The 26,494-nt window shown below is 38.3% G+C and overlaps 1 protein-coding gene across 1 annotated transcript in view; it reads left to right on the top strand.

Moving 5' to 3' along the window:
• CCDC93 (CCC complex scaffolding subunit CCDC93) overlaps positions 1-25,526 on the top strand; it is a 51,594-nt gene extending 26,068 nt beyond the window's left edge. Inside the window, exons 12-23 of the mRNA XM_075431198.1 lie at positions 1,919-2,035; positions 6,460-6,522; positions 6,721-6,794; positions 7,351-7,432; positions 9,028-9,099; positions 10,128-10,199; positions 10,454-10,562; positions 13,843-13,925; positions 18,696-18,733; positions 20,121-20,205; positions 24,102-24,215; positions 25,438-25,526. Coding sequence (XP_075287313.1) covers positions 1,919-2,035; positions 6,460-6,522; positions 6,721-6,794; positions 7,351-7,432; positions 9,028-9,099; positions 10,128-10,199; positions 10,454-10,562; positions 13,843-13,925; positions 18,696-18,733; positions 20,121-20,205; positions 24,102-24,215; positions 25,438-25,491 — 963 coding nt within the window. The 3' untranslated portion in view covers positions 25,492-25,526. The remainder of the gene's footprint in view (positions 1-1,918; positions 2,036-6,459; positions 6,523-6,720; positions 6,795-7,350; positions 7,433-9,027; positions 9,100-10,127; positions 10,200-10,453; positions 10,563-13,842; positions 13,926-18,695; positions 18,734-20,120; positions 20,206-24,101; positions 24,216-25,437) is intronic.
• Positions 25,527-26,494: the final 968 nt, after the last annotated feature.

Genomic DNA, 26,494 nt, shown 5'->3' with positions numbered 1-26,494 from the left:
CAGCAGTGACAAAAGCAAAGTAGCTTCTATAATTTGTGCTTTCTTCCTTCTGTGCTGAAAGATGCGTTTTTCTCCACAAATTGGAACCCGATTCCTCAGTAACTTTAAAGTTGCAGTGTTGCTGCAGAGCAGATCCTTAGCCTGCTTTGACTGCACGAGGATTAACCCTAGCTTTTTCGTTTGCAGACCAGAAGGATTTTTCTGCAGAAACCTCTGTATTATAGTGCTGGTTATTTCCCATTTTCAAAAAGCAAGCTTTTGCAGTCCACTTCTTGAGACATGACCTTTTCTTTATGCCTTTATCTTTTACTGTGTTTGTGAGGTCAGTCTTGGACTGGTTTAGCTCATGTTTCTTTCTCTCGCATTTTCAATTTTCTTGATTTGCATGTTATGCATATTAGATAGACTAATCATTTGGTGAGAAGGATGGAGTCTTAGAATGCGTGGCATGATGAGGAAGTGTGATTTGGCTAAACAATGAGAGGAATAAGTAAATTGAGTGTGTATTTGTTGAATAATTCAGTGTTACAGATGTTGCTTAGAGGTATTTTCCCCTTCCTAACAAATGGAAAGAAAGTATATGAATTGTTGGGGTAAGACGTCGGAATTGGTGTTTTCTTGCTGTAGATGTATAACAAGTCATTAAGCTGCTCTTCAATATGAATAACAAGGAAAATGGAGAAGAGGAAGACAGGTTTTTCCTCTTATTTTCATTTAAAATTAAGCTGTTACTGAAGACCTGCTTACCCATCTGCCTAGAGGGATACCAGGAGCAAATACAAGTGAGGAGTATTCATATTTCTTGTGACATTTTTACTGATTATACCTTGTAGTGATTGTCAACATTTTGTAAATATTCAAAAATCACTTAGTGTTGAGGTCTTTGACAGACTCTGCAAATTAGCACCTGAAGTAATTGAAAATTAAATTTTTTTTCTAATGGAATACTGGAAAATGGATTAACTGGAAAAAGAATTCTGAGTCCATGAAGCAAATTACCAAAACAGATGTAATTGTTCAAGTGAAGACTTTCAAAAAAGTGCAAATAATGTTTAGGCAAATAATCGCTTAGACATCTAGCCATCACTGATTTTTAATCATGCTTTTGTCTACTGCAAATATACAATTTCTATTATAATGTTATTCCTGGTAAAGAATGTTTCTGGCAGCTTTCAAAATTCCAAGAGAACAGGAGATTGGATCCAGATTGCTGTCTTCATTATGTATTTATGAGACACTTTCTTGGCAATGCATGCTGGATTGAGTAGTTTCAAAGACTGATGTCCACAGTACACACACAGACATTTGCCACCCTAAGCTTTTTTTCGTGTATCTACCACATTGAGTATGTCGTTGGCATTCACCATAAAGATGCATCGAAGCCAGTATTTCAGAATCTAAGTACTCAATTATTTAAGGCTTTTGAAAGTTCTGAATCTACTTATTGGGGTGTGGATCATCTCTGATTCAAAAAGTTCAGTAAATACCACTGCTTAAGGTGGTCTTTAGCATGTTTGTATATTTTCCATTTATGAACTCTATCAGATTTAGCTTGTAATGCTGATGCAAAAAATTATTTCTTTCTTCTAGAGTATATGGTATGTGTGTGTATATATATATATACACACACACACACTATATATAGTGTGTGTATATATATCTATTTTCCACCTGTCCCAGGGCACCTGACTTTATTTTTAGCTTACTTTACCTGATACCTTTGGGATATAATTCAGTTGTTCAGCTGCTTCCTTATCGTGATGCGAGATAAATTGGTAAGTCATTGTTTCTGCTGGATAGTGGGACACAGATCTCGATAAGTAATATTACAGGGTTTTTTTACATCTCCTGAACTAGTGAAGAAACAAGAAGTAATGGTGCGTGAGGTCCAATAGGCTGTTGTTATTGTTTATTTTAGCAATCTGAGCTTTCTGCTGAGGAGCGACCAGAAAGGCTTGGAGCTGCCCAACAACATAGGAGGAAGGTGGCATCTCTGAATAAGCAGATTTTGCATAAAACCAAACTCCTGGAAGAGGTAAGGATTGTGTGTGTAATAAAGAAGAAAACATTGATAAATGTGGTTGATCACAAAGTTTTTGCCATCCAGAAAAGATTAGCAAGCTATCTTCTGTACCAGCAATTTGTCATGTTGAACCTTCATTTCAGCATCTCTGAATGTCTTGCTTGCACATTTATTACTGAGACAATGTGGCTGGGTTAATATTAAACAATTGTATAGCTCTGTCTGGGAGGAGGGGGGTAGCTAATCAAAACATGCTTTTCTGTTTTTTTTTATTTTTGCATACCTCTCAAAGCAAACCAGAGAGAGTACCTCCATTTGACTTGTTGGCTATAATGTTGAATGGGCTCTTTTCACAGTTCTAAGAAACAATTTAGGAAGTTACTCTAAAATAGACTAAAATAACTTTTTATCACTTCCTGTCCTTTTATCTGAGCCAGCTTGTCTCACTGACTAAGGTAGGGTGTTTGTTTGTTGGGGGTGTTTTTGCACAGTCACTTGCATTTGTTTTAGCAGGGAAAGGCTCTTGCATTTGTGACTGATGTTCTGTTGTATCTATAAGTAAGAGTAAGAAGTACGATTCCTGCATTTCAACCTCCTTATGCTATTGCCATTTAAACCCGAAAGAGTGTAAGTGGAAAAGCTATGCCATTAATGAAATGCTGCTTTTAATTATACATACTGCTGTAATTAGCACCATGCCATCTTTACCTTGCAAAGTCTGATGAAAACATATGGCATCAGAGTCAGTAATTGCGAAAGCTTGCCAAAAACCAAATAGTACTTGAGGAAAAACTCTTGCTGATGACTTCTGTGGTTGATACTCAGTCAAGTACAGCATGGCTCCAGCAGCCTTCATGTGTTTTTTGTTTTGTTTTGCTCTGCTCTTGTCAGTAACATCTTAATGCCTTACATCTTACCTGGTTTTACCTATTAAATGTTGGGGGTACAGGGGCTCCAAAAGATAGGTGTCTGTATGGCACAGCACATCTTATGAGACAGTGATATATTCAGTCTTACAAACAACAGAAGTAAAAGAATAGTAGCTTTGAAAGCTTTAGCTACTGTGGTAGAACTATGGGAGCACTAGATTTTAAACCTTCCTGCTCAGCCACTTACTAGACCTGACTTTTTTTTTTTTTTAATTTTTAAAGTGAGAATAAAATAGTCTCTAACAGTGCAATAGTCTTTTATTTAAATGATATTTATCCCTTCAAAACTTCAATCTCCTTTCAGTAAAACATATGCTGTGAACCATTTTTTGAAGACTCTGACTAACATTCAAGTAGTACCAAGTTTAAATAAAGCTACAGAAATAAACTTGTGCATAAAACATTGGAAAGATTACTTGCCTATCACGTTCTTTGTTTCTCTCTTCTTTTTTTCCAACTGCAATAAAAAACTTTATGAAAAACTGGTGGAGATTTTTCTTAATTTATTTTTGCACAAAAAAAAGACTTTCAGAGGTTTGAGTTTGACAGTGTTTTAACTGGTAGATATTAGAATGCGTTTCCTTTGAAACATGCCAAACTAGTTTTGTTGTTCTTAAACTAATGCATTTCTGTTTCTGTTGCCCTGTGGCATGCTCCATCTGTTAAAAGTAGCACTTTTTTCCATAGTCAACAACGCTAGCATTATCATCTGCACTGTATGTTGAATGTAAACCGTTGTCTGTCACAATTCCTCTCGATTTTAGAGTGAAAGAAACTATTATCATATACTATAATTATGATATTATGATACACTGAAGTAAAATATACTTTTTAAAATTGAGTTTGTATTCTTTTAATACTCTGGTAATATGATTTTTCCATGTCTGTTTATGTCAAACATAACTTCAGTGCCCTGTTGAGATGATGACTGTTAGTAAAAAAAATATTGACAATACCTAGCATTGAAATGCAGGCTGAAGTGTCAGGCTTTCAAAATCATAATGTGGGCTTACAGACAGTTAAATCCTGTGTGAATTCCCATGTTGGTTTGAGTTTTTTTCCTGAAGTAGAAACACAAATTATGGAATGCGATCTTGGGAATTTCAGCAGTGGGGGAAAAGAAGAGAATGTTCAGTGTATCCTAAGTCGTTGCATTACGTTTCTGTTACACTTTAACTCTTCTTTTAAACCGCAGAGGCTGTAAGACAAATACAAATGAAGGGAGATACAGATGTGCTGTGTGTATGTTGTAGAATGGAGACAGATGCCTGCTCTCCCAACATCTGCCCTGAGCTACCGGCTTGCTAACGTGTTCCAGATAAGAAGCTTTGTTGTCACAACTGACAACAGTTTAGCACTGCCGTGTTATAAAAGGGGGCACTTTTGCTCGGGTTTAAGGATGTTCTAGGACAGTTCTGCAGATTTGGAACGGATTTTGGTTGTGTCCACCGGCTCACTTCCATCTGCAGCTGTTCTGCAGGCAGTATGTAGACATACTGGAGCCATGCTCTGTTTGAACATATGTGTGTACTGGAACCCTGTGCCACAGCCCTTCTATTGTGGGAACAGTTTGTATTCTTGGAGGCAGTTAGCTCAAGCTTAATTTTGGGGAGGACAACCCAAGTAGAACTGTGTAGTAAGACTGGCATTAGGAAACTGCAACAGCTAGCTCAGCTTTCAAAATATGAAAGTCTGCATTATTGCTGTAGCACGCTTCTCTGGCCATGCTGTCTCCTTGACCTTTGTTGCCTAGTTGAGCCATAAGAGAGGCTGGTAAACAAGCTTAGCAGTTGTGGGTGGCTTTTGCCAGGTATTCTGTGTTGTGCCGTTATGATCTGGAAAGCAGAAAGGATCTGCCGATGTCTGTATGCAGTCTCGGTGACTAGAGATGTTCAAAAGCATTTTTTCTGGAGGAGATGGCTCTTACGTTCTACAGAATTGTAGCATAGCAGGACTGCTGAATTCGTAATACAGACTATGCCTGTAACTTGAAATATGTTGAGTGGATTACATTTTCATGGCTGAGACAAGTGATTTCCTTTACCAGTTTCCCTGGCATATGAATGAACGTGTTTGCTTTCCACACACTGCTGAGGAGAAGCAAGCAGCTTGAAACAGGGAGGAAACACGATTGCAAACCACACAAAATCAGTAGAGTCCTTACTTCTTTACAGCTCTGCTTTTAACTGCCAAACTTCAGAATCCACAGAAAAACTTACGTATTTTCTAAATCTGTTGTCATCCTGTTTGCCATTTTCACAGTTCATAGAATCATAGCGTAGTTGAGGGCCCTTTAATTCTGTGTTGCTTATTTGCAGTGCAGAACAGTCTCAGTGGTTTGTTTTTATATGGGAAAAAAGTGCTGACAGCTATAAGCCAAATATAAACCTTTTATCACTTTAGTAAAGCAAAAATTTCTTGGCTGATTTTTTTTTTTTTTTGCCACTTGCCAGAGACAGCTTTTGAAGAGTGAGGTAGAAGTCGAAATCAGTGACAGTTAAGGCCCCCCTTTTAAAAAATGTTTGTGAAGTTCTGGCTTCAATACTGTGATAAGTTTCAGCAAGACTTCTCATAACAAATAGTTCTTTAATCTTTATGTCAATTTTCATGAGATGTGGACTGCAGGCTTAAATTGTAATTTTTTTTTCAACTAGTTGAAATTCAGTCTATTGGTGAATTATTGGTGAAAACTATGAAAAACAATGAAAAAGCTTTCTTTTTGTAGATTTGGCTGTGGAAAGGGATAAGTGGAGTATTGAGTCACAGCTGCACGTGAACAGCAAACCAAACCAGCATGAAAAGAAGTGGAAGAGAAAACCAAATGTGCATTTCTTTATTTGCAACACTTCTACTCTACTTTTGTAACCCTTGTCCCGTTATTGTTGTTACTATTTGCAATGTTATCTTAAATCATAAGTGTTTTAGAGAATGATATTCTTCTAAAATTAGCCTCTGTAAATTATTTGACAAGTGAAATATCCAGTGGTGTTTTGCAAGCTGCCGCTTTATTAGGCTTTCAATAGTTACTCAAAAGAAAACCATATACCAGCTTGCTTATTTGGTATGGACATGTCTGTGGTATGGTGCCATGGTGCTTTTATGCAAGTCTAACTTATTTGGAGGAGTACAGAATGGAACTCTTTTCTTAGCCTGGGGTGAAACGAGGCTATTATAACCAGGCTGAATAACTTTGAGCAATTTAGCAGAGATTCTGTCCAAGAAGTTACCATTCTGTTGGCATCCGTTTTGTAAAAGCTGCTATTTATTCTGGGACCTAATACATCTAGAAGGTCTGGTGGAAAATGTTTGCTGTTATTCATTAAATATTCAACAGGAATTCTTGCAGTCAAATCTACTCTGAGATATCAAGGAAAGACAACGTTTGTGATAGCTGGCCTAGTGTTTAATAGACAACCATTAATAACATCTCAGATGTTGCTGTTGTCCATTACAGGTCTAATTAGTGTGAATATAGAATCAAATGCTTTTCATTCTCTTTCATAATAGTTGCAAGCTAAATGTGCCGATCTGCAGGCAAAATGTACCGAAGCAAAAAAGACATTAACTGAGGTAATCTTTCTTTGTTTTTCTGTGCACTGATTCTAGCGAAATGATTTTTGAGAAGTTTGGTGTGTGGAGGGATGTATGAAATGGTGAAGGTGTCGGACAGTTTACCTCGCTGATCCCGTGGTGTGGGAATGCTGAGTACCAGGAATCATTTTATGTGTGGAATTGTATTTAAATTTGTTATTAATTTGCAACCCTTAGGTTAAGAGTTATGGTGAGAAGCTGGACAAGGAATTGGCAGCCTTAGAAACAATAGAATCCCAAGCAGATTCTAAGTAAGTTTCTTCCTTTGTGACCTTTGAAATTCTGAAAAATTGTGGTTTTAAAATTAATCATTCAACATTTCTTGTTTTGTCAATCTAAACAAATAACTAGAATTCTGAAATTAAACAATTTTCCAGCTTGCTTTCCAAAGACAGGAAAATAGTACCATAGTATTCAGTCAGAATGAAAAGTGACAATCTGTAGTTGAAAATAATGATAGATGTTTAAAGCAGAAGAACCCTAGACACATTTGACAAGTAGATAAGGCCTTCCTGATTTTATTTTCTTCCTATTTTAAGCCTTCATCTTACATAAATTAAATAGGAGCTTCTTTCAAAACTTTCACAATAACGAAGTCAGAATATAGCAAAACCATCAAAAGACTCAGTGTAATACTACATTTTATTTTGACCTTGGTATATAAGTGGTGATACGTGTTTTTTTAGTTTACACAGATTTTATTGGAAATTTATTTAGAACTAAGCTTATTCTAATGTCTTTTAGTTCTCCATTTGTTTAAATTAGAAACTAAAAATCTAATGTGGTTTACTGGATCTTCAAATTTAGCATATTACAGAGCCTGAGAGCGCTGGTGGCCATGAATGAAAACCTAAAAAGCCAGGAGCAAGAGTTCAAAGCACATTGTAGGGTAAGTTTTTGTTTCTTGTATAAGGATTCATTTAACACCTGGTAAATGAGCATTATACTTCTTCCTGATATCATAGAATGACAGAATGGTTTGGGTTGGAAGGGACCTTAAAGATCATCCAGTTCCAACCACCCTGCCATGGGCAGGGACACCTTCTGCTAGAGCAGGTTGCTCAAAGCCCTATCCAACCTGGCCTTGAACCCTGGCCTCCCCCCAGGGAGGGGGCAGCCACGGCTTCTCAGGGCAACCTGTGCCAGGGCCTCACCACCCTCAGAGTGAAAAATTTCTTACTTATAGCTAATTCAAATCTACCCTCTTACAGTTTAAAGACTTGATTTGTCATCATGTTGTGTGTTCCTGTCTGTCATCTGTCCCACCTCTCACCCCATTGACTGGGATTTCCTGGTTTATATTGAATATTGCCACCAGCTTGATTTGCGGCAGAATTATGGACAGTTGCCCAGTTCTGCAGTGTATCATATCTGCAACAAGGCTGATGACCGAGAAGGCTGGAACTGGATTAACCAGAAGGACTTGTTCCCCTGACCTGAGGCAGGGAGGTGTAAGGAAGGCTGCCAAGGCGTCTAAATTAGTGTGGTGTTCAAAGTTCTGTCGTGCCTGGAACTCTTTAATAGAGAGCAGTTCCTAGACATATAAAGCCAGATCAGCCTTGTACCTGGTCACAGTTGTAGGGCTTCTCTTTCTCATTACCTTTCTACTGAGAGCAGCTTGCAGGTTGGCAGGGAGCACTAAAATGCAAGTTTGAGATTGGGATGTACTAGATGCCCACCTGTGCTATTCACAATCTGAAATGGATTGTCTCTGCTTGCATAATGCAGCCAACAGTGATCTGGGGAGAGGTACGGTGCCAAAGAGGAGGGCTTTCTGGAGGCCCCTAGCATTCAAGCAACCTGCTAAAAGAGACAAGACCGAGATAAAGCTATTGCAGTTTACTTTTCAGAGCATGTTTCAGTTTTACTGCTTAATTACTATGTTTTGCTATCCTGTTTACTCCTGTCTTCGTGGACTGCCTAGAAATATGATTGGAGAGAATTGTTTTAATTCTCTTCTGTTTAAACAGTGGTGGGTGGAATTTAATAGAATGGGAAGAAGTAAAAAGAAATAGTAGCCGGAGACATAGACTGAGTGTAGGAACCTCATTTTCCCATACATGCTCCTTTGGAGTACAATTCTCTAAAGGATGATAATGGAAACTACCTTGAAAGTAACTATAGGTTCGTTCATTTTTACAAATGCCCTATGTTGCAGTCCCATGTCATGCTATTGCTATTGTAATATTCCTTTGCTTCCTCAGTTTTATGTCACTCATTAGTTGTCTCAGCTGGATCTAGTATATTTGCAAGTAAGAAATAAATTTGTTCCTGTGTTTGATAAAAGCATAGAGTTTTATGTATTGAATAATAGTGGATGCCTTACCCTTAAGCAGGGAATACTGTTTAATCTGAAAAATTTAAATATAAAGTGTGTGATCAGCTTCACAATGTTGTTAGAGGTGTATGTTGTCAAGCTTCCTGCTCTCACCTGTTAAGAGGATGGGTCTCAGTTAAAAGCAACAAACGTTTTTTGTTTTAAAGGAAGAAATGGAGAGACTTCAGCAAAATATTGAAAATTTGAAATCTGAGGCCGTGGAAAATGGGGAAGAACAGGTAACAGCAAATGTCTAAGATTTTGTGTTCCATTTGTGTTTTAAAATGTTGATTTAGGTTCTTCTGACTTGGTACATTCTTGTAAACATTAAAGTATCTGTTGCAATCTCTGAAAAATACTATACTCCTCCACAGTTCAGGCTAGTAATCGTAGAAATACCGTAGACTGAAAACAGCTGTAGTATGCTTCATTGTTCTTGCAGAATCCATGGGGCTAACTCCTGGATGCTTTTCTGCCTTTTGCTCCTTTCTTTGTAGTACCGGAGAAGAATCTCTGGATGTTAAGAGCAGTGCACACCTCTAACAAGAACAGGTCTTCCTCAGGAAGCATGTTTGTTCTGGTTATTTTTTTTCTTAAAAGTGGATTTATTTGAAGAATGAAAGCATGTTTTCAGCAGCTCAGCACATTGCATGCCCTGAGCAGCTGTCAGAAGTTAGGCTTTAACACAAGTGCATCCAGACTGATGGCAATGAATGACGAATGAACAGAAAAGGATAAGCTTGAATTACTTGTATTTTCAGCGGGTAAACATTTGCTACATTTATGCCTCTGAAATGGGGTAGATGAGAGGTTCTATGATGCTGCTGTCCTTCTGAACACAGCATGAAAACATTAAAATGCAAACCTAAGTCTTACATTTTTAAATGAGAAAAAATTATCTCAAAGTCCACAATCCAGGAAATCTAGAATACACGTCAGAGGGTTTGTGTTCTGTCCTGAACCATGCTTACCCTTAACCCTGCCAGTGAATCAAATACATATCTTCATTTAAAGTGTGACTGTTGTAAAGCAGTGGAAAAACTATTGGAAAAATCTAAGGTGTAAAAGCTAGCAAAATACACTTGTTTACAGTACATGGTGTCAGTTTTTTAATGCAGATTATGAATCATTGTTAAAAAAAATAACAGCAAATGGTGGTGTTACTGTGGGAGCCATAAAATGGAAGATAGACAAACACAGAAAACAAACACAGTCAGAACATTTTTGCTGTTGTAATTCATAATTGTTTTGAATTCTCAAATTGTAGGAGCCGAATAAGATTATAGAACAGCAATACAAAGCTGAGAAAGATAAACTTCAAAAGATCCGGCTGTTACTGGTGAGTAACTCCTTGTAAATTCACTTGTACAAAGTTATTGACGTTCTTCTTATCTTGTAACTTCTAATACTTCTTGTTGTTTTAAAAGTTTTTCTGTCACAAATCAATTACAAAAAAAATTGAGTCTCAGCCAATGCTGCTTTTTTTTTTTTAATTAATTATTTAGTAACAGAGTATTGCTGGGGGGGATTCATCCATTTTAAGAAGAGAACAAGAAGAGGCTTTGTTTTCTCCCCTCCTAACTTTCTATTCAGGCACGAAGAAACAGAGAAATAGCCATTTTACAACGCAAGATTGATGAAGTACCCAGCCGAGCTGAGCTAACACAGTATCAGAAGAGATTTATTGAACTTTACAGTCAGGGTATGTATATCAAGCAGGGGCATCCTGCTGAAGTCAAAAACCCTGGAAGAAGGGCAATTGCATTTTAAGCATATGGCATGTAACAACAGCACTTGCTAATTTTGTGATATTTTAAGGGTCTTTTGGTATTCACATTATACACTCTATTTTCAAGGCTTTATAAGCTGGCTATAAGAATTTTTCTGAGGACGAAATTTGATGCACAAGATCTCTGGAGTAACTTTTGCCTGCAACAGGTTCAGTCATTTAGGTTAATGGCATTGTGTTTAGAAAGTCCTTAATTCACCATTTACAAATGAGGTTGCTGTAAATTTCAGTTGTGTTTTATTTATTACTCTTATCATTAGATTGCTTTCATTGTTTTCGTTGACGTGAGATATCTGGTTCTGAACCAGTCCATGTCAAGAGCTACAAAGTAAAGAGAATTTCTTGAAGGGATTGTTTTCTTTTCTTTTTTCATTTATAAATCTCTTGCAATATCTTGGTAGGATCAAATTGTCTTTAACTTTTTTTTTATAAGAAGTTATAAAATGGGGAAATGTGCTCGGCTGGCTTTTTGGATAGCTATGTGTTTGCTGTGCATGAATGCTATGGAGCATGCAAAGTGAATAAATGTTTAAGTCGTTCCATTAAACTGGTAACAGACCAGTATACTTACTGGTGTATATTTAACGTAGCTTGTGTATTAGCATAAGCTAAAATAAGGTTCTACCAAGAAGGACTAGTTAATGTTTTAAAGATACTTTGCATTTACTAAATACATGTGTGAACCAAGCTCTTGAAAGTCGAGCAGTTCTAAAATTGTTATCTAACTTGAATTTGAGTCCCTTGCCCTGATGAAGCATCTCTAGTGACAAAGTATGTGCTGTCTTCTATGTGTTTTGTATAACTCAATGCATGGAATAGATGTACTTCTTTAGTGAGTACAAACCCAGTGCTTCCTTCCCCGCACTTCGTTGCTTAGGTGCCATGCAGTTTATTTAATGAAGTCCAGCTGTAAAGACAACTTTGTCTTTCATTAAATTTTCTACAGATTGTTTTCTCTGTCACATCTAAGTGAATTCAGACAAATAATCTACTGTCAGAGCATCTACCCGCTCAGAAGATAGAGGCTTCATTCATATATGAAGTACAGAAAGGTTAAGGTCAAAGAGACTTGTGCAGCTTTGGGTGTAGATTTGAGATGCTTTGAATTTTATGGGACTTTGTTTTCTGTAGTACAAAATATGTGTAGTAACGTAGGATAACAGAGTGCTCAGTTGTGGCTGGGAACTTGCTTTGTACAGGCTAAGTTTTTGGAAAAATGAGCTGAAAATCTCTAACAAACTTTTCTGTGAATTGTGGTATTTTTTAGAGGCTTTTCATTTAGCCAGATTCAGGTCATCTTCAGAGTTGCCAAAACCTGTTTTTCTGAGGTTTGATCCGAGATGTGTTGGACAAGACAATCTCCAGTGATGCCTTCCAACCTCAGAGATTCTGTGATTCTGTACTAGAATGCTTTTAGGTTCCAATATTCCCTGCTTTATTTTTGACCTAACTGAAGCCTCATCCCTTGAGGAAGTTAAGCTGTGATTTCAAGAGAATCAGTGAGCCAGTTGTCTGCTTCTTCCTCTTTCGTTGTCCGTCTGACCTTACATGGGCTCTGGTGTGTGCTCGTAAGGCTCCGTAAGCTGGTACAACTGTCTAACCCAGTGGAAATCCTGAAACATTTTCTTCTGGGTTGGAATGTGGAATCCACTCGTAAAAGATCTTCGACTACCAGGGCTGCACAAGGAAATGGTTTGAGAAAGGCCTCTTCCATTTGGCAGCGCCAAGTCCTGAAAAAAATGAACTAACTAAGAGAGCACACCTGGAGTAAGCCTGTTGGCAATCCTTGTGTTTGTGCAGTTTTCAAGAAGCAGCTTGATTTCAGCATTTGGAAAATCTTTGTGGAACATCCTTACTAATTTGTCGACCGATTCCAGGCGTTCCTGAATTCCTCAGTGCTTTCAGGCTCCCAGTATTCGGTATGCTTCTCGAGGCTACGGCATGTGCAGGGCACGTGTTGCAATCGTACCGTGGCAATGAGAAAGCTCTTTGGAACGTCTTGATACTGCAGAAGTAGCCGCGGCTGGATTTGTGTCACTAAAACGTTCAACTGTTGCTGTTGGGCTCCAGGTGGAGAACAGAATTGTACAAATCAACAGGTGGACTTTCTTTAAAAAATTTGGATGTTTAATGACGTTGTGATGTGGGAAGGAGGTCATGCTGCCTGTAAATGGTTCCACTCAAAAGCTTAGTCCAGCGTATCAGTTCAGTAAAGGTTTTATTTAAAGACGTAACTTCTTAGCCTTCAGAGTTTAATGTAATTTCACTCAGGTTTCTCTGGCTTAATCATGACCTCTGGAATTATTTTCATTATTAAATCATTTGATCTTTTTTAACCCGTATGTTTTTTCCAGCTTCAGGATTCTAGGCAGTGCTTAATGTATTAATCATAATAATTTTTGCCAACTGTCCTTCTCTGTTGAACTCTTTCCTTGGGAATCACAAATATCTTCAGTTTCCTTAGGCAATGAAGAACTAAAGAAAGGTGAAGACTTAGCGGATTTGACTATCAGACATGATCTTGTAGGACCAAAGGGAATGCATGTCTGAGCCTTGCCTTCCCCATCGAGCTATGACCAACATCTGCTATAACCAACTAAACCAGAAAATATTATTTGGAAATAAAATATTATTTAATCCTATCAGCATGAATAAATTGTAACAAGAGGAAAAAAAAGGCTTTCAACTAGTAAAAGCTTTCTTGGGCATCTTGCACATGTGTAGCTTGAATTATATGTTACAATGCACTTTTTTTCTGCACAGTACTATCAGAGTAGCTGTTTCCTCTCTGTCCCTGCGCAGCCTGTGCCTCCCCGCAGCCGTGAGCAAGCTGTGCCAGGGCAGCTGTTGGCAGCACAGCAGCCCGTATGGTGTAAGGGTAGAGCTTGTGGAGGAAGGATGAGCGGACAGTGGTGAGGAAGCACAGCTGATAGTGCCAGCTTATGTTTGCTTAAAGGACTGTCAGCAGTTGAGGCTTAATTTAAACACGAAGCTGTGTTGTTCTCGTAAAATCTGATACCTGCAAACCCTGCTGGAGATTTACATGTGGAGGGAATGTTCTTCCAGAATGTATTAAGAGAGTGTGTTCCATTATTGATAGTGGAAAGTATATTATATAGAGCCTCTGAAGTATTTTTACAGATTCCATTTCACCTCATGCTTTTTTATTGTTCTACCATTTTTTTGTTTGCAGTCTCGGCAACTCACAAAGAAACGAAGCAGTTCTTCACTCTGTATAATACACTGGATGATAAGAAAGTATATTTGGAAAAGGAGGTAAGAAAATATATTGCTGATTTCTAAATATTCAGTCTGTGGAGAAGGAGATAAATTGTTTTTGTTTTTTTTTTTTCACTTGGCTTTTGCCATAGTCATTCATGTCAGAGCAGAGTTAACAGTCTTTGTAAGTAACAATCAAACAGTTGATTCCTAAGAATAGTTCTGATGTTAAAAGGGAAGTGGTCTGTTCTGTGGAAGTGCTATTAGTACAGCATGTTTAAACTACTCGCTGTGTTCACAAAACATGAGTAAGATTTGATTAGCAAATATCCCAGTCTGGGTATCACAGGACCAGATTACACTCTTTTTCTGTTTTTGGTCAATATCTTTTATTATGAACCAGTGCTACAGTCAGTAGCTTTGGAGAGCAAGTTCCAGCTGCTGTCAGCATCATCAGCGTTAGTTCTCGGGGTCTGAGCCTGACTACACTGAAGTTGCTGGTGATTTTACTGGATCAGGATCAGAAGAGTAGTTTTTATGAAAGCAACTTGGTTTTTTTCCCCTCCTCTCTCTCCCTGCTGTACAGAGTTCAGCTGTTTCTTGGGGATGGCATAACTGAATAATTTAAATTTTTAAATTTTTTTTTATTTTCAAAGACAAGCATGTGACTTCAGTAAAAGTGGAGAAATAGGAACACTCAAGAGTAGATAAAAATAATGACATTACTTTTTAAATATATAATGTTTTGATACTTCAGGCTTCTCTGTTTAATAAAATAAGAACAGATTAGTTAGTTTTGCATTTCTTAGATATATTTGTTTAGTTTATGAGACGAGCAGTTGTCAAATTTCTGACTAGGTAAAGACATTTCGTCTCCTGTTTTTGAAGATGATGAGCAACCATTTCCTTTCACTAGGTGCCCGATTCTAATACATGTGATAGATAGTTTTCAGTTTTTCAATTCAGAGAAGTTATTGATTTATGTAGCTTCTTCAGAGGGTCTGTGATCCTGACAGTTGCTTGCCACAAAATGCAACTGAAGGAATAGTTTTAAATACAGAAATATTCTTTAACAAGTAACCTATGCTGCAGGTACTGTACCTGTGGTAAAACTGTGAGGAGGGGTAGTTGGGGAACGGGGAGCAGGGGGAACTTCTGGCAAACAGCAGTCCTTCGGGATAGAGTAATGTTAGGCGAGTACTAGAGCGCGTTAACTGTGGGGAAGAAAACAACTTCATCCCTTCCTCATTCCCGTACTTAGTTCTACAGTAAATTGAGTACAGTTTACCTGCTTTTGTTTTGATAACCTTAAAAAGTGCTTCTTGGGAGTCTGCTGGATAGCTCTCCTATACTCTACTTCTGTGCAGCGCTTGCTCAGACGTACACTCAGAGATGGATTATCTTTCTTCTCTGGCAAACATACCAGACTGGCCTTCCTTACAGATTTTCTGGAGTCCAGGATAATGAAAAAACAACACAACCCAGAATACTGTTTTCACACTACATTCTAAACTTTAACTTTCCCCGGTTTGCCGTGACAGAGTATTTCAAGGCGACTGCAGTGTCAAGGTAGATCTGGCCCTTCCTTTTGCAAAAAAGTATTATACCGATCTATGAATGTGTCAGAATCCAAGTTGCATCACAATAAATTTAAAAGTAACTTCTGTGTCTAGGTGACTTAACAACATGTGTAAATAATGTATGTAAAAACATCTCAAGTTGTGTGCTGAATTGAGTTTTACAGCTTTTTTGTTGATATGTGTGTGTATATATATATTTTGAGTTAGGTCAGCGATCAGTACCAAGCAGGATCTTGCCAGAGTTTAACCTGCAGTGATCATTGTCATGTGCTCTAGAAATACGTAATTCCTGGGAGAGGTTTCAGTTTAGCATGAGAGAATGCTGTTTCTAAAAATTCTTGTACCTGATGGTCGCTAAGATCCTCAAATTGTCTCAGAATTAGTGGTGTAACTTACCTTTTCATCTCCTGAAAATGCCATTAGGTATTTTCCTTGAAGGTTTTTTGGACATCAGCTTCTTGGATGGTATCATCACTGGTGGTTTGTAGTGTCACACACTGAATCTTCAGGAACCCTGGCTGTGAGGCTTGCATCCCTGTGCAAGAGTGGGCAGTATAATGGCTGCCGGTGGTCCTGGCAAATGCCTTACCTGTGTCTGTAAGCAGATTCTCACATGCTTTGTTCTTCTGTGGTCTTTCGTTGTTTTTATGTTCTTATCCCAAATGGTGAAATGTCTTCAGAATAGGTAATACAACAGGTTGCAGATAACAATATACCAGGTTTAAGATACTACATTAAGTAGCAGCTATAGAATTCATATTACTTTAACTTCTCCCCTGGGTTAGAGTTTAATACAGATTTTTTTGTTTGTTTGTTTTGAGGGCAAGCCTACAAATTTAAAAAGCATGCAGAGATTGTTTTTTAAATGGGAACATAAAAAACAGCCAACAGAACACTGAGCACATGTATTTCATTGTTGTATAAATTCAGAGTACTCTTGCCAATACAATTCAATGCCTTTTTGGGGGGGTTTGGTTGTTCAGGGTTTTTTTTTTAGTTCTAAGCTTCACTTACATGGATATAATTTCAAAAGGCAAATAAATTGATCAAGAGTTTCTTTTATCTGGATGTCAGTCACAAGAGAGGTCTGGCCGTCTTCTGGTGCAGTCTTAACTTTGTTAAATATCTAATATAGTTGAGGTTTCCTTGTGTTGCTTTTAATATTAGAACCAAGGTTTCAGCAAGTAAATATTGTCTGGTAATGTACAAAAGATGCCTTTAGCATCTGTGCCTCCCAGAGATTTCTGGAATATGCTTGTGCTCTTTCTTGCCTTCCCACCTTGTGTGGTTTTTTTCCTTTTCTTCCCACAAAACCAACCCTATCATAAAATACACTAAGTCTAATTGCTTTAAAATAGCAGGAATTGTTATACAGTAGAATTTTATATATATACATATATATATAACCTATTTTGTGTGTATATCTATATAACGTTTATAACCTATAAAGGTTATAGCTCTAACATGAAACGTGTCTGTGAATATGGTTGATATTGTAATCATATTTCGTGAAAGATTAATTTTTCAAATGCTTTTAAACTTTTTTTTTGTAATGTCTTTGATTTTGGGGGTTTATACACTGATTTTACTGTCTGTAATGTCACACATCAGCCATAGTTGCGCAGTACTACTTTTCATGACTTGAATGTTTTGCAGTATAAACTGTAATTACATTCTTAAACGCATGTTTATAGGAAATATATTGAGGTAAGGATGTGGATTTGGCAAATAACAGTAACAGGAATTCTTAAGCATCTTAGCTGCTTTTTGGAGTCTGTTCAGAATTTGTTTTGAGTTTTTCAAAGTGAGGTCGGGATTCTTCCATACATGTGCCTTATCTCCGTCTCAGAGGATTTTAGGTTCGGGAGAGATCAGTTTAGCTTTCCATAGCAGTGACTCTGTTTGCAACGCTTAGGTTTGTTTAGTACAGAACTCTTTCAAATATTCATCAAAAGGAGAAACTGCTTGGAAGGTTTAACCACAGGAGACTTGCGAGAAGTATTCAAAGCCAAGAGAGAGAATCACATTAATTGCTACTCGGTGAATTTTAGTGCTTTCAGCAATATGTAGAAAGCAAGAAAAAAATCAAAGGTAATTACATAGAAAATACTCAATACTTAGTTTAATTAGTTGGCGGAGTTTATACAGAGAGCAACAAGATATTCCTTGTGATGTTGTTATAAATTTCTATTTCTGCCTTGGTTCAGTGCAGTGTTAGTATCTCACAACAGAAGCCATCGTACTGTGCGTTTTAGCTGTTCATCTTTTAACAGCCTGTAGAGTACATATAAGCAAAGCGAGTAATGGTGCATGGCTGTTGGGAAACCTGTGAAACTCACCTGCACAGTGAAAGCAGTGCAGAAGTTAATCTACTGTTCCTGCACTGCTTGGTGAGCCTTTACAGTGTTGTGTGGAGATACTGGGTCCAGTCTCAGAAGAAAAAGTTGGGGGTTTTTCTTTTGTGGGTTGGGTTTTTGTGGGGGGTTCGGTTTGGTTTTTGATTTTTGGTGGTTTTTTTTTCTCATGCAATGCTTTGCTCAGGCTGGTGAGCTAAGTTGCAGCTTCTGGAGAGAGCTATGCTGCTAACAGGTTCAAAGCTAGCGCCTTCAGTGCCATTAAGATAACCTGGGTTCTTTTGCTTGGGCGGTGGGGAGTTACTGTTTGGGGGTTTTGTTTCTGTTTCCTGGGATTTTTTTTAAAGCTATTTCTTCATTTGCTATCCTGTCTGGCTCGTAAGCATAGTCTAGGATATACCAAAGGGAAACTGTTCTGCTTTATGACTACAAGTAAGACTAATGCAAACCTAACATAGCCACAGCATGTGCTTGTGTACTGCCACTGATGGACACTGGGTGAGTACCTGTAAGTTACTAGTATGTCAGATTTCAACACCTGTTGAACAGATGTGTACACCATTTTACTTCATCACTGTAGTTTGGAAAGTCGTCACGCTGGCAAAATCTCAGTGGTGTAATTGGGCATCTGTGAAATTAAAAATCGCGATTGTCGTCCAAGACTTGCTTCTGTTTTCTGTGGCTCCCCTACTGGGATATATTTTACTAATACAGCGGGATCGTGGTTTCTGTTCCGAAAGAAAGCTCATGGTGATTCTCATGTAGCTGACCGCTTGTCAGGGCAACATCTATGCAGTCAATTTTTTAACCTGAATTTCATTTTATTGTCCATGAAGTCCAGAAAGGACAAATGTGTAATTTTTCCTTTTTTTTTTTTCCCCTCTAATTCACAGGTTAACTTATTGAATTCTATTCATGACAACTTTCATCAGTAAGTAATAGTAATTTTTCTCTTGATAGTTGGTATGAGTAGCATGGTTGGTTGGAAAAATGAGAGCGGGCATGAGTTACAGAGTCTGAAAAACTTGTTAGAATTTTTTATTAATATAAACTATTTTATAAAAAAGTTTATTGATTCTGTTTAAGCCAAAGTTTGGGAAATCAAAGACCTAACTTTTATAGCCAACAGAAGTTTTTAATATCTGGCTCTTCAGTTGCAGTTGTAGAAAGAAATAATTCAGCCATAATTTTCCTGGCATTAATTTAAATATTTTTCTCCACTTTCTGAAGTTGTGGTTATGACATTATGTATGAAACATTAGACTCGGACATATTTCAGACGTGTTTATTACAGACTAACTCTATATCTAAAGGTTTTGATGAAGTGTGAAGTCTTTACGTAAAATCACGGTTCCCTGGGAAGTTCGAGGTCAGATATCAGTCTACAATGCAGCTGGCATTTACTTTTTTCTGTGTTTTTTTGACTTCACCAAAAAAGTTCAGTATGAATTTTTTTCACAGCAGTATAGTTCAGCAGAGTCATAGGGGAGGAGATGGCCGTTTATTAAGCAATTGTTCCTATTGTATCTTTTTATAATTCTGTTGTGAAATTACAAGCTTCTTCCAGAGTAACTAATTATCTCTTTACTTGCCTCGATACACTTGTGTCCTTCAGTTTTTGGTCAGAATTTTGAGTTTTTTTACTTTTTTTCCTATTGTGATATCCAAAACTTTTAATTATGACGAAACCCAGGAGTTAAGTTTTTCAGATGTTTTCCTTTGCAGCAGGGACTGTAGATCTGTTTTGCTCAGTGACGAGATCCTTTTGATTCTGTCCAGTCAGTAGAAACCAATGCTGTAATTGACAGCTGGGTTTTGGATTGGTTTCTTTTGTTGGGTGGGTGTGCGGGGTGGGTGTTGTATTTTCTTTATTTTATTTTTCTTAATCTGTTTAAGATATGTTACAAGTCCAAAATTACTTCTGACCTTTCCCTGTTAGGGTATGAATTTATTTTTTAGAATATTTACTGATCTACTAGTCCTCTGCTCGCCTTAATATTCACAACAGTTGCTTTTCTTAAAAGTTTGTGCTTTTGGTTAGTTAATAGCAATTTATTTCTGTATGATGCATGAGAGAAAGGAACAGACTTGAACCGACAGGGAGAACGCTTGTGATGAGCGCTGTAGTCTCTGTTCCCATCTCTTTGATAGTTTATAGCAGCTGAAGAGCTGCACTGGAATCGGTGGTTAACAAGATGAGTTTTTGCATAGAACACGAAGCAATGTGATTTCTTGGACATGGGCAAGCAGGCAAGGCGACTGTAGAAGAGACACATTGTCCCGCATCCCTGTCAGCTGTTACTTCTTTTGATTTCCAGAGCAATGGCATCGTCTGGTTCTCGTGAGCAGTTTTTACGGCAGATGGAGCAGATTGTAGAAGGCATCAAACAGAATCGGATGAAGGTCTGAGACTCTTCTCACTTTCTTTGCTAGAACCTGGGAATTATTTCAGAAAAGCCTCTTGGGTAATAACTATGCGTGGAGAAATCCATTATGTGAGGTGCAAATTAAGCAGGCAGCTAATAAGTATTACTTATTTTCACATCCATAAGAAACTGCTCACCACCGAAACGTCGATGAATGGAGCAGAACAGAGGTATTATAACACTTCTTTCCAGGTGGGAAGCTTATACCCCTTAACTGTGTGATTGGCAGTGTAGTGGTGTAGATGCTTGAAGCAGCTGTGTATGTCACCTAAGTCAGTGAGAATTCTTAGATTTGGATTATGTGGGTGCAGGCAGACCAGTGGCTCGGGCAGTTTCTCAGGCAGCTGGAGCTGCTGAAGCTGCTTTCTGCTGCTGGAGAGGGTCAGCAGAACCTCAGAGTCCCAACCATCAGCTTCCCTTCTCCCAGCTGCAGCACTCATCTGACACCTTGCTGAATCCACTCAGGTATTTTGTTGTTGATTTTGTTGGTTTTAAGCTGATCTAGAAAAGACTCGGCGTTGCTGGTGAGTGTGTGGTGTCTACATAGCAAGGGAAAGGGGTTTGTTTGTGGGTAAGCAGAGCCCCAGTGCTCCTTCAGAGAAGCCAAAACTGCTCTGGTAACACTTGGGGGCTGTTTTGTGACAGCACAGCCTCAGTGGACTTGTGTTAAGGGGTCTTGGGGCAATGCAAGCGGAGGTCCAACAGTGGCTCCAGGTAAAGCTGTCTGCAGGCGTATTGGGATACAGCGGGGACAGGCCTAAGTACTACTTGATAATGGTAGTTACTGACTTGTAGCTATTCTAGTGTTTTACTCTTTTATTTTCATATGCAGACATAGAGGCTTTGAGATTCTTTATAGAGCCAGAAAATTCTTGGTAGTGGATTATAACTATTCTTTATTTGAGTTTAAATAGAAGTATGATAGAGTATAAATCAATATATACTGGAATGTGTACTGAAGATGCAGTCTGTCCAGGTATTGGGCTGTTTTATCTCCGTAGCTAAATAGAAGCTTGAAGTACAAAATATGATAAGCACGTGTATACAGAAAAACAGAACAGGATGCAACTCAAGCTGTAGTAAAGCTCTTCTGCACTAATAAACGCTGCTATAAAAACATATGACATTTACTCTAGACTGCTGTGTTCAAATAGGTGGCTAGTTCATAGCCTTTTTTGCAATTAATTATTTTTATTTGCTTGACTTCTTATTTTCAGAGAGGACAAAATGACAGCAGAAAGAATAGTGACATTGGTGGTTGCATGTATGGGTCATCTTTCTGTCGTGAAGGCTGTTGACATAATGAGTGACTTGGCGTAAATCTGAGATTATGATAATACTTAAGAACAGTGCAATTCTGAGTAGTGAAGATGAGCTTGAAGATAATTACATTTCTTTCTTTTGAAATGAAATTACATCATCTTAATTGCTGCAGCAAGCGACTGCCCCAAATTGCAACTGTCCAGGAGTTCAGGGTTGTGTTTTCTGTCTTGTCCTCCATAATGCGCACAGAAACGGGTAACAGCACAGCAAAGGCAAGGAGGGAAAGCAGGCGCAGAGCTCTGCCGGGACGTACTTCGGGTTCTTGCAACTGAACTGTTAAATCTTTGAAGTCCATAAAATCATTCTGGACTCTCTTACTGTATTCTCAGATGGGCTTAAAACTTTCAGCTGCTTCATGTATGGATAAGGGAGTGGGAGGTAAATGGGAGCTATCGTGTCAGATGAGTCGTTATTTTGGGAGAACAATTTCAGCATCTCTGACGGTTGCTAAAAGCAGTGGCAGCTCACGTCACTTGTGCTGTATTTCTGCACTGGCTGTTTGGCCACTGGCCTATTGTGAGCGAGTTCACAAGTGACGTTTCATTCCTCAGTGTAGGTGTCTGGGTCAGCAGGAGGTAGCAGTTACAACTAATGGAGAAAAAGAAGAGTTTCAGAATGATAAAACTAAGCTTATCTCAATTGAGAGAAAAAAAATTGATTGTTAGTGATAGAGTAGATAATCATTTGGTACCTTCTTGTAGCCGATTTCTCAATCTCAATGACAAAAAATGGGTGCTAAGAAAGTTTTAACAATTACAGACTGACAGGATGGTAGGGGTTGGAAGGGCCCTCTGTGGGTCATCTAGTCCGACCCCCCTGCCGAAGCAGGGTCACCCAGAGCAGGCTGCACAGGACCGCATCCAGGCGGGTCTCGAATATCTCCAGAGAAAGAGAATTCACATTGTTTCATGAGGAATAGCTCTGCTGCAAAAGGGAGAGTTTTCTTGTTCTTCACCTAGGAAATGTCTGTTGGATAGCTTTTTCAACACAGGCTGGTTGTATGCTGCAACAGTTATTCATCCCCGTGATGGTTTAGTCTCACCTATTCGACTTCTGTATGCAGAGGGTTGGAAGTGCTCATCGTTTCACGATTCACTCTTAAAATACATCCACTTTGTTTTCTGTACAGCCCTGAAGTCCTTATACCTTACACCTGAAGAGAAATTTCAGTTTTCAAAGCCCATCATATTGTAACTGCATTGTAGAAGAGGCCTAAGGAGAAATGCAATGTACTTGTTACCAAGAACGAGTAACTTACAAGCATTTTGGTGTGATAACAGATATTCATGAGACTTTCCAAGGACACAGCAGGCCAGTTTCTGCTGAGAGGAGTACGTTGAGAGATTTGTCATGGTCATGCATAAAGGAAGCAATTTATCAGAGGATAGTAACAGGGTCTGATCTCTCCATAAGAATCTAGTTCCTGGATATTCTAGCAGTGCTGGTTTTAGCTTCATCCTAAAGGAATGGGATGCATGTGATAATACTTTTTTGTGCATTAACACATTTGATGCTTTTTTTTGAAGCATAAATTTAAAAACCTGCTGGCTCTGATAAGTTGTGTTAGGAGAGATTCCCTGATGTTCTAGGCAGCAGGTGGCTTTGTAAAGGAGATGTGCCTTGTTAGCAGTGTGCATACTCAACGACAGTTTGGGATCTGCTCATTTCTTTTAGGCACAAGAATCAATAAGATCAATGTTGATACATAACTCTAGATATGCAGCAAGTTCTGCTGCTGTGGAATTACCTGCTTGTTTGCGTTTTGGGGGATTCTTGCAGTTTTTTGAATTACGTTTTTTTCCCCTGTCAAAATTTAGGAGGTGAAAGCCTGTCAGAGGGAATGCAAAAGTAATTTTTGGGGAGCGGAATAAAACAGGGCTTTTTTTATGTGGTTGTGCTCTAGCACCGGAGGGAGGGAGAATTTACTCTCTAGACCAGCAGCAAACTTGTCTATGATGGAAGAACTTAATTAGAACTACCCCTGAGAGGAAGGCAGTCTGTTCTATAAGAACCAGTTCTCGTCACATTTAGGGGCTTAAGTTGTGTTTGTCACAACTTTGGCACAAGGAGAAAAGACGAGGGATTTCTTATGTGTGGGTATTGAGCAAGTACAGCATTTCATAGGAAGGCAAAGATATCTCCTGCCCTCCCTGTTCAGTACAACTAACAAGCAACCAAAACAAGATTTCAGTGTTGCATCAAATACCTTCTTTTTTTTTTTTTTGGTTAATTAATTTCACTGTGTCATCGTCAAGATAGGATTATTCAGTGAGCAAGATTCCTAGCTGGCGGAGATGTGAGCCTTAGTTTAGTTCTGAATGCTACCTATAGTGCCACCAGTAGTATAAGCATTAGCTTTATAATTTTTTTTTTTTAAGAGCTGGCCTAAATATTCGTTGCATTGAGAGCACGAGCCAGGGGTATCATTTAGGAAGTATCCGCCTCGCATTGTCTATTGTAGATAGTTATTCCTTGTACAGTATACACACGTGCATGTGCATATATTCCTTACACAGTGTGTGATCTCTTATCCTTCCTGTATACCAACAGATGGAAAAGAAGAAGCAAGAAAACAAAATGCGAAGAGACCAGTTGAATGATGAATATTTAGAGCTTCTAGAGAAGCAGAGGCTTTACTTTAAAACAGTGAAAGAATTTAAAGAGGTAAGAACATGTTTGCTAATGCAAGCTGACAAGTGTCCAGTGGCCCGTTTTGTCTTGACTTGGGCATTAATATATGCACAAGAGTTCATAATTTGATGCTTACCACACCATGTTCACGATGTCTCTTGGTGGTTATCTCCACACGATTCTGGGACTCTGAATTTGATTCTGGAAATTCTTTCTTTTTGCACTGGTAGACTAGAAACCCTCTGTGTTAGGGGAGGATGAATGTGTTACTGAGCAAGCGGTATATTTGCATTTCCATATGGAATCTCTTGAAGATCAATGAGCAGTGAGGTACTGGAGCAGAAGGGGGTTGTGGAAATGTGTGTGAGTAAGGGAGGGAATCCAGACTCGCAGTAGTTACACATACCTTTAGGAACCAGCCTTGTTTTCCAACCACTGTGAAAGCACTGTTTAACACTTCATTGATTTAGCCTTTCCCGAGCTTTTCATCATAAAGTGCTTCTGTTAATTATTGTCTCTATGATAATGAATGACAAAGTAGGGCTGCCAGGCACAGTTGTCATTTGGCTTCAGACGTTTGAGGAAAAACATCTTTCTGTAATTTGCCTGCTTTGTTCTGAGGCAGTTCCTCCCTGTTTCAGACAGTGGGCTCTGGGAGAATGACAGGGACTGTTCAGCTACTTTCATGACATACAGAAATTTATGTCCTAGTTGCAGAAGTTAGGTGGAAATTATTACTTGTTTTGTGGAGACATAAATAAGCCATTTTTCTTCCACTGCCTTGTGAGGGAACTTCTACTCAACCTTGCTATCCTTAAAAATAAATTAAGTCATGGTTGTGGTATTGAAAACAGGTGGTATGTGCTGATGTAAATGGATTTCTTGACCTACAGTTGTTCCCTGAACACTGACTCTTTTTGCAAACTGTCTTGTGAAGTTCCAGATCACCTAAAAGTAATCTCAATTTCAGATTTATTCAATTTACAAGTAAAAACATGGATTTGCTACTTGTAGAAACTTTAGATGAATGGTCAAGCAGCATTCCTTGTGGCTTGAGTGACATGAGTTTAATGAATATCACCATTGGAATAACGTTATGGATGAATCATAATTCTCTTCAGCTCATAACTCACTCCACACTACTTTGGATTTTGGAGATCTTTCAGAATAGAAGGGTTTAGTTTTGCTGATGTGAAGATATAACTAGTACAGTTCAGAGCAACGACCTGCTTACGTGTTTGCTTTCTGTTAACAGGAATGCCGTAAGAATGAAATGCTGCTGTCTAAGCTGAAAGCTAGTTCTTCCTGAAGAGCTCCAGCTGGGGAAGTTCATAGATGATTGTTCAGTCCATTGAACCTCTTTTGTGAGGTGACAGCTATAACTGCAATGTAGATATATATAGATATATATATAAAAAAATATATATACACACAGCTGTAAAAGTCTGGTTTCTTCCAGTATGTATTCAGTTTTACATTCCTTCATCACACGGCTGTATTATTCATTATTGCTTCCACTCCACAGTAAAGAATTAACACAGTACAGCAAAATAGAAATACTGTCTAATTTTATTTATTTGGGTTTGGGTTTTTTCCGCAGTAAGGACAATGGGAATGTTTTCTATTTGGGTTTTAACACTGAATTAGGTCAAGATTCTGGAATAAGCAGATAGGTACTGTGTTAGTATGTCCAGTACCACAAGATGAGCACTGCAGAATGCAGTGCTTTGTTAATTTTGGCCAAAAAAACCCACAGAATGAGATTCTTGAAACTCTCTTCACCAGCTCACAACTTCACGTTATTTTAATTTACACTCTAGACATAGATAAGATTTCAAAGGATAAAAATTAATTTCTAACGGTTAAGACGTCAGAAAATGGAAGCTTACCTTGGATAATTCCCAGTGTAAAATTATAGATCTATATTTTTATAAAGTCTAGCTGTTGTATAAATTTCTTTGAAATTTCATTTTTATATAGAGAGAGTGTGCTTGTTAAATTAATAGCTCCAGGAAAAAAACACCTTAATCACTAGGACCATCACGTTATCCCTGGCGGGGATGAAAATCCAAGTCTACGCCACCTGTAATGTCGGAAGATAAAGATTCAGACATTCTGCTCCGATGAACTGATGCTCGCCTTTTGAAGACATCAACCTGTTTACCCTGCTGAAGATTTGCCCTTGAAGGTTTAGAAACTTTGTGGAACACTTTCTGAAACATTTTTGTATCTGTATATACAGTATTTTATAATTCAAACAGTTGCTTTTTGTACTTAACATCAGGATTTTGGACTGACTTCTTAATGTACAT

The sequence above is a fragment of the Opisthocomus hoazin genome, chromosome 9, assembly GCF_030867145.1.
Source record: "Opisthocomus hoazin isolate bOpiHoa1 chromosome 9, bOpiHoa1.hap1, whole genome shotgun sequence".
NCBI classification, from domain to species: Eukaryota; Metazoa; Chordata; class Aves; order Opisthocomiformes; family Opisthocomidae; genus Opisthocomus; species Opisthocomus hoazin.
Note: the sequence above shows the minus strand (reverse complement) of the source record. Positions and strands in the feature narration are given on the sequence as shown.